An 8,300-nucleotide genomic window follows, 5' to 3' on the forward strand; every position below is an offset into this window, starting at 1 on the left:
GCTTTTAGATTTCTGTATTTTCAGCAATGCTTTGCAATTAATTTCAGCTGTCAGCACTCACACACATTTTCCGCAGAAAAAGCAGAAATAGTTTTTTAAACTATTATATTATATTGCTTCATTTAGCAGCTGTAACTGCTTATGTTCACTCAATTTGACTGTTACATTTCTAGGTTGCTTCAAGAATTCAACAATCATTGCATGATCATCATCAACACACACTAACCCTTTAATAGTTAGTCTTACTGTTATGTTCAGAAAGCTTCATTACATCCACCGTGATTTTCAATTTTGTATTTATATATTTATACATTATATATATATATATATAATTCATACACACATATATAAACACACATTATGTTCAGAAAGCTTCATTACATCCACCGTGATTTTAAATTTAACATTTTTTATTTATATATTTATACATTATATGTATATATATATATATATACACACGTATATATATACACACACACACACACACACACACAAATATATATATATATCACATATATATTCAGTATATCACATATATACAGTATACATGCATATGTATATTGTATATATATGTGTATATATCACATATATACGTATATATATATCACACACATATATATATATATATATATACACACACACACACACACACACACACACACATATATATACATATCACATATATATACAGTATATCACATATATACAGTATACATGCATATGTATATTGTATATATATGTGTATATATCACATATACGTATATATATATCACATATATACGTATAGATATCACATATATACGTATATATATGGGTAAGACCCCATGAGCATTGCACAGTTGTGGTTATGCGCTGTAGCAAGGAAACACTCCCCTTTAACGGGTAGAAACCTTGAGCAGAACCGGGCTCTGGGTGGGTGGCCATCTGCCTTGATTATTTGGTTCCCTGTCCTCCTCACTGGAGACGTCCTCAACAGTGGGCTTGCAGGTGGCTTTGTGGGTCTAAATCAAACACAGGAAGGACAAAAACGTTATGTAATAAATAAATAAATAAAATATTAAAAGTATATTAAGCTAACTAAAGGTATATCAGAAAAGCAGCCACAAGCACTGAAAAGTGAGTGCCTTGTTAATAAGATTTAAAAAGTGTGTTCAATTTTGTTAAATATTCTGTCCAATCTGATCGATGCTTGTCCGAAGTTTCCTGTTTGTTATCTGAACTTTTGACAATGTATAAACAAGTGAATCGGCTGGAAAAAAAAAAATGCCTCAAAGATGAGAAAGGCCTACCTCCTGGAGAATATCCACCAGTTGGCTGTGGAGCTCCATAAAGTAGTCGGGCCTGACCAGATCGTTCTGCAGCGTGTTGCTTAAGTCTCTGGCCAGCTCGGCCATCTGGACCTGGATGTCCAGCAGGGACCAGGTGGCATCGAGCAGGTCCTTGCTCAGGCACTCTTCCACTGGGTCCATTTGGACTGGAGACGCGTGGTGGGGGGCAGGTGAAGGGGTGGAGTCACATTGACTTTCGTCCTGTCCACTTTGTCGGAGAGAGGCTTCACTGGAATGCTGACTGATGTCCTCCCATTCAGAATCCCTGTCAATGTATTCTGAGTCCATTTGGACTGGAGCAGCGTGGTGGGGGGGAGGTGTAGGGGCGGAGTCAGATTGACTTTCGTCCCGTCCACTTTGTCGGAGACAGGGTAATCTGAAATTAAATTTGCTGTTGTCCTCTCCATCAGAATCACTGTCAAAGTAGACTGAGTCCATTTGGCCTGGAGCGGAGTGGTGGGGGGAAGGTGAAGAATTGTCAGATTGACTTTCGCCATGTCCACTTTGTCCGAGACAGGCTTCACTGAAACCCATGTCGTCGGAGTCCTCTTCGTCAGAAAAACCTTCATCAGACGCCTCAATTTCCTGCTGCTCCTCCTTTGCCTCGCTGTCTCCCGGCTTTGCTGACAACAGGCGCCGATTCATAGGCGTGCAGGGGGACAGGGGCATTGGGCTGCCGTACACCTGGAGTTTTAAGAGAAAACTGCTGTCAGTTATTTACATTCAATGTGTATTCAACAGTGAGAAACAGATTTAGACAACCTCAAACAGCAGTGAGGGGTGAGGAGCTGGAGAAGAAACTGTACCCTACCTTGTTGAAGCGGAAGGCAACAGTGCAGAAGTTTGTTTGCCCCGTAGGTGGTTCGTCATAGTCATCATCAGAATCAGAGGATGTGAGGCGCAGCTTTGAAGGAGTACCTGCAACAACCAACATGCGTTAAGTCATGGGAAAGGCTGACATATTTATTCTAATTGAAATTCACACCAGACATTACTGAAAAATCAAGTCTACTCCTCATGTCAGACATGAGTCTTTGGCTGCGGTCGAAAAGTCAAAAAAGAATGTCTTTTCCTGTCCACTTTTCCTTGACCTCCATGGAAAACGTCATGAGGTCAAGGAAAGATGTGAAGGAGAATTCATGAGGACTTAGGGAAAAGACAACCGTGGTGTTAAGAGAATCCGACTGCACTCTGCGCCGTGATTATGATGCGATGGCGGCGGATGTTAGTGACGCCGGTGGTGCCGTGGTGAAACTACAATGTTCCAAAGATGGACTATAAATAGCTCCTTCAGTGAAAGAGAGATACAGCAGCTCCTTCTGCTGCTGGAACACTTTACATCAACATATAATAAAGGATTATCTGACCTAACGTGGACAACCGGTGAAAGATATCACTGCATTACCAAATTGGAATAGAAATAAAAAAGGAATATATGAGAGATAAATACATGAAAAGCTGCTGCCGTCCAGCATCTTTTTCACATCAGGGACATATGGAGGTGTCTCATAGGGGAGCTTCTTCCAGTCCACACCCTGGAAGAACGGGTGTCTTTTCACCTCACTGGCTCCTCCTGGATAAAAAGTGACACAATCAAACAGTTAGTTTGTACATCTACACATGTTGGGCCTGGCACCTGATCCAAACACTCCACACTACGTTCAAAGGTCTCTGGAGGTCTCAGGGTCTAGTCTCGCTATGGACTACATTTTCCCTTCATACAGTATGTAGCGCACCGCACCTCTAACCATGACACCAGTTAGTATTCTAATAAAAATGCAGTTTCTCTGTTTCTCATACTGTCTATCATTAGTAAAGCTGTCACTTACGTGTACCCAAACGCCTCACAGGGTCCTTTTCCAAGAGACCACTGATGAGCTGCCTGGCAAACTCCAGGCTGGGATGTCCCCCATCTGGAAAGTGGATGTCATCTGGAAAAGAAGCACATATCAGTTGATCTGATCAAGGAATTTACATTTAATTGACATCACCAAAGGGACTGAATGACATAATTCTTAGAGGAAAACATCATAAACCTAGCGTAAAGAAATAAATCCCAAATTTAAAAGAAACAAGAAATGAAAGCTACTTTGTGCCAGATTTTTAAAGTTAAATCTCAAAGTGGGTGCATTTTGAATCAGTTTTAAAATACAGAAAGATTCATTCAGAACTGCTAGAATGACAAATGTGTAGAAGGTTGCATGTGATGAGAAGATAATGAATGGAGCTAAAGATTCTTACCTTCGGTCACAAGTTTAGCGACCTCTTTTTTATTGTTGCCATCGAAAGGTACTACACCGTACAGGAGATTATAGAGAATCACTCCTGCGGCCCACCAGTCTACGGGCTTCCCATAGCCCGTCTTTAGGTACAGTTCTGGGGCCATGAAGACAGGTGTGCCGCATGTCTGTAGGAGGACATGAAAGAGGGGAGGAAACGGAAAATGAAGTACGAAAATACATATAACACAGGATTTACACAAGTTTAAATAAGTGGAGAAGAGAAGAGACTAACCTCTGTGTCGGTGAACTCTCTGGCATTTCGCCGACAGTCTGCTTCAGTCATCAAGGCTGCCGTGCTGACTGACCCAATCTTGGACAGCCCGAAATCAGCCACCTTGATGTGTCCCTCTTTAGTGATCAACAGACTACAATGGAGGGAAGCAGAACATGTCTCATGTTAGACTATATGCCAGGACTATTCCACTTCAATAGCAAGCGAGCCAAATAGGAAAGTCATTGGGGGTTTCTGGGCTACACAGAATACTTTTGTCAATTAAACAGGTACTGCATTTAGCATAAAAAATATGCCCAAATCGTAACATGCAAACTGCAGCCCAACCGACAACAACAGCTGTCAGTGTGTCAGTGTGCTGACTTGACTTTTACTTGCCACAAACTGCATGATTATCATAAAGTGGGCTAGTCTGTAAAGAGGAGACTCGTGGGTACCCATAGAACTCATTTTCATTCACATATCTTGAGGTCAGAGGTCAAGGGAACACTTCGACCCCCTCGCCAAAATTTAGCAGAAGTTTAGCAGCAGTATTTAACCTCCTTCGCGACAAGCTATGACATTGGTACCAATGGATTCCTTAGGTTTTTCTAGTTTCATATGATACCAGTATCTTCACTGTATATTTAAAACTGATCCCAGTACAACCTCCAGAATATCAATTGTGTTAATGCGTTAAAGAAGTTAGTGACGTTAAAGGGAATTTGCATTAACCCGTTATTATCGCGTTAACTTTGACAGCCCTGTAATAGATACATTACTAGATAGAATACGGCCTAAACTAGTCACGCACATTCTGACTTAAGATTGTGTAAAAAATATAAAGAATATCAATACTGGGAGAGTTTCTGTAAATTCTGCTCCAACTTAAAAAAAGATTTGTTAAACCCCTCCCCTGAACAGCAATCGTCCAATCACAGCTGAGCAACTATATGTAGGCATGTCAGTTCTGTCAGGCTTTGAGTTTCCTAAACCAAAAATATAAGAGCAAAGGAATGGCTTTAAACAGTGTTTATATGTATAAATGAAATGTATAAATTAATTATAAATAAACAGTGGAGGTCTGCGCTCTCCAAGTGCCTTTCTAGCTTTAAAATGGGTCAGTTGGAAACGAAAAGTCAGCCAGAGACTGTGTTTTCCACCAACTCATGAAATAACGTCAGTAGCAGCTTCTAATATCCAGCCGATGACCGAGAAATTAGAAATCTCAAATGGTATATCTGCCACCGATGTTGTTGTAAACTGTACCATGCAAGAACGAAAAGCATGACAAGCGTAGTAACAGTAACTAAGGAGGGCCTAAAACCAGACATCGAAAAATAATACAAAATGTTCAAGATGTCCTCTCTTAAGAGACAGGTTGAGAACTCACTTGCTGGGTTTGAGGTCCATGTGCAGGATGCCGTAGCTGTGGATGTACTCCACAGCCAAGACAAGCTCTGCCATGTAGAAATGGGCCATGTCCATACGAAAATGCTTTTCCTTTTCCAACAAGTCTTCAAGATCCCCACCTACAAGGTTAGAGAGAGACATAACAGGTCAGATGCTATGTTTAGGTCTTCTTAGTGTGTGTCAGATGTGTACAGTGGATATAGTGTACATGCATGCATGACCAATCCAGAAAAAACTCCTTACCTTTCACATACTCCATCGTCATGTACATTTGGCCTACTGTCTCAAACGAGCAGTACATGGGCACGACGAGGGGGTGGTCAAGGTAGGTGAGCATGTCCCGTTCCAACAGAACATCAGCTCTCTGGCTGGGGTATTTCAGTGCAATCTGCTTCATCGCAAAGATCTCCTTGGTCTTGATGTGCCACACAAGGTTTACAGTCCTGGATAAGAGGGAAAAGGAAATGTGAGCAGCTTCTATGACTGAATATCAGCTCTGATTTGAAAAGAAACTGTTCAGATGGGACAAAACAATTCTACAACACATTTCAAGTTCTTTTCTGCTTTGACTGGACTCTCTGCCCTATCCGAAGAGTCAGTCTGAACACAAAGAAAGCAGTCTGTCTTACTCACCCAAAGGCGCCACGGGAAACCTCTCTGATGATTTTGAAGTCCCTCTTCGCCGGTTTTGTTGGAGGAGGCTTGCAGGCTGCGCGGGTCTAAATCAAACGCAGGAAGGACAAAAAAGGTTGAAATACAAAATGTATATTAAGCTAAAGGTATATCAGAAAAGCAGCCTTGTTTTGAGCTTGACAACCCAGCCTTTTTTCAGTTTATCCAATGGGACTGTGTAATACTTTAAATTTAAATACACCTTCAGTGGAATTATAAACAATAATCATATTACAACTCTATATTGCTTTGCAGTCTGTAAGTGAACAAATACAAGTACAATGATATTATTAAAAAAAAACACAATATGACCTTTTGGAATTATAATACGTTAAAGGGCATTAAAAAATAATCTGCTCAAACAGACTAAAACCAGTGACCTGACAGACCTGGCTTTATTAAGCTCACGTTTATTTAATTCAGTGGAATTCTCTTTTTGGCACTTTTAACTGATTGGCTGTTTTGCTATTACAATTACTGCCAGCACTGTATGTTGATACACTGAAATTGGTTTGATCACATGTTATAGCCTTTTAAAAAATGCCTCAAAGATGAGAAAGGCCTACCTCGTGGAGAATCTTCTCCAGTTGGGTTTCCAGCTCCACAAAGCAGTTGGGGCTGACCTGACCGTTCTTCAGCTTGTTGTCACAGTCTTTGGCCAGCTCCATCAGCTGGAGCTGGATGAACTTCAGGGCCCGGGTGGCCTGGGGCTTGTCTTTGATAGGAAACCTCCTCCTTGGTGCCATTCGCACTAGTTTCTTGAGCTGAACATAAAACAGAATTTAAACATTGAACAGAATTTAAACATTGAACAGAATTTAAAACAATGATGATAATTATTTCTGTTTAGGCAGGAGCGTAAATTAAAGATCTGTGATGAAAGAGGGTCCAAGTAATCAGAAACATCTTCAAATCTGTTCCCAGATCGAGCACAAGACAGTGCAACGATGTTCAAATTGAGCATAAACTGTTTCATCTACAGTCTTTGTTCTATTAAGCATTGAAACAATGAAATGCTTTACAACACACTGTAATGTAGTTGACATTTTTAAATGTATAATAAGACTTTGAACCAAGTGAAGGAGAGCAAAATGTAATTAAACAAGTAATTACAGTATAGTAGTATATACATTAACACAAATGACCTCACCTACTGTAGTATAGCCAGTAGGTGAAGTAATAAACCTGATAGGGGACACACATACTGAATTTAAAAGCTGTTAGAAAATAAATAGTAATCCCATTTTTAGAAAAGAAAGAAAACTGGTGCTCAGTTGTGTATATGTTTGATATACTTGATATACAAAACACAATAAAGCTGAACCTCTCAGTGTTTAACTAGATTATAGCAAACTAAACTGCAGAGAAAGAGCCCTGACTTTGAACTCAAAGAGTCAATACACTGTCCCAGCTTTTTTATGAGATATCAACTTAAAAAATAATAAAAATAACGTGTTAATAAAAGGAAATAAATACTTACTGGTACCATAACTACAGTCTTCTCTCAAATGCAAAGATTTGCTGTGCTGTTATGGGATGCTGCTGATAACTGTCTCTGTTACCAACTTTCTACAGACTAACAGAAAGCTGTCAGATTTCTCTACTCGTTAATGTTTCAACGTAGTTCCTTTAGAGTGTGGCTTTGTTACGCCATAGGTTGGAATGGCATCATCGTAGTTCCATTTAGAGTGTGGCTTTGTTACGTCATGCGATGGAATGACATCATCGTATTTCATTTAGAGCGTGACATCGATGAGCGGTAATCGATGACATTCCATTCTTATGTTTCCATGGAAACTAGATTTATATGGCTTTGGTTCTTTGACTCTTTGCATGTAATAAACATGAATACAACAAAATATCAACAAAAACATGTTTTTTTTAACGGAACACTCAAAAGTCGGTCATAGTCATCTAGATATAAATAGCTTTAAGGTGTGTTATTGATGAATGGATTATGACTGTAACTTCTTAGTATGTGTGTGATATTATCATACAATCACCGCACTGAGCTCTGATTGGTCAGCAGGAGGTGTATCTCTTATCTGGAACATGACCTGATCAGGAGCAGGTTCTGTTCAGCATCAGTTACCCTGATGATCAACACCGGTAAGAAGTGAACCACCTTCGTAGGACGGACGTATGTATGTCTAAGGGGTACGTGTATCAGCTATCTCTGGTGTACGAAAATAGCGTGACATACTGGTTGGGGATGTGCAGTTATGTAAAGGGTACATGGGAACTGTTTACAATACTAATGTCAGAATGAACTAGAGAGATGTTGGATGTACAACTTTACAGCGACAACAGTAAACATGACTTAGAATATCAAATAAAATGGCATAAACTACCCTCTCAACCCACTCAGGAACAAAGGAAACCTCCTCAATCAAA

General features: G+C 40.0%; 1 protein-coding gene across 1 annotated transcript in view; it reads right to left on the reverse strand.

Moving 5' to 3' along the window:
* LOC119486916 overlaps positions 1 to 7,526 on the reverse strand; it is a 47,411-nt gene extending 39,885 nt beyond the window's left edge. The window contains exons 1-12 of the mRNA XM_037767455.1: positions 7,387 to 7,526; positions 6,811 to 6,812; positions 6,473 to 6,641; positions 5,868 to 5,953; positions 5,478 to 5,677; positions 5,215 to 5,353; positions 3,843 to 3,975; positions 3,570 to 3,735; positions 3,158 to 3,259; positions 2,779 to 2,901; positions 2,140 to 2,246; positions 1,290 to 2,012 (exon numbers count right to left, since the gene is read on the reverse strand). Coding sequence (XP_037623383.1) covers positions 1,290 to 2,012; positions 2,140 to 2,246; positions 2,779 to 2,901; positions 3,158 to 3,259; positions 3,570 to 3,735; positions 3,843 to 3,975; positions 5,215 to 5,353; positions 5,478 to 5,677; positions 5,868 to 5,953; positions 6,473 to 6,641; positions 6,811 to 6,812; positions 7,387 to 7,395 — 1,959 coding nt within the window. The 5' untranslated portion in view covers positions 7,396 to 7,526. The remainder of the gene's footprint in view (positions 1 to 1,289; positions 2,013 to 2,139; positions 2,247 to 2,778; positions 2,902 to 3,157; positions 3,260 to 3,569; positions 3,736 to 3,842; positions 3,976 to 5,214; positions 5,354 to 5,477; positions 5,678 to 5,867; positions 5,954 to 6,472; positions 6,642 to 6,810; positions 6,813 to 7,386) is intronic.
* Positions 7,527 to 8,300: the final 774 nt, after the last annotated feature.

Source organism: Sebastes umbrosus, chromosome 4 (assembly GCF_015220745.1).
Source record: "Sebastes umbrosus isolate fSebUmb1 chromosome 4, fSebUmb1.pri, whole genome shotgun sequence".
NCBI lineage: Eukaryota > Metazoa > Chordata > Actinopteri > Perciformes > Sebastidae > Sebastes > Sebastes umbrosus.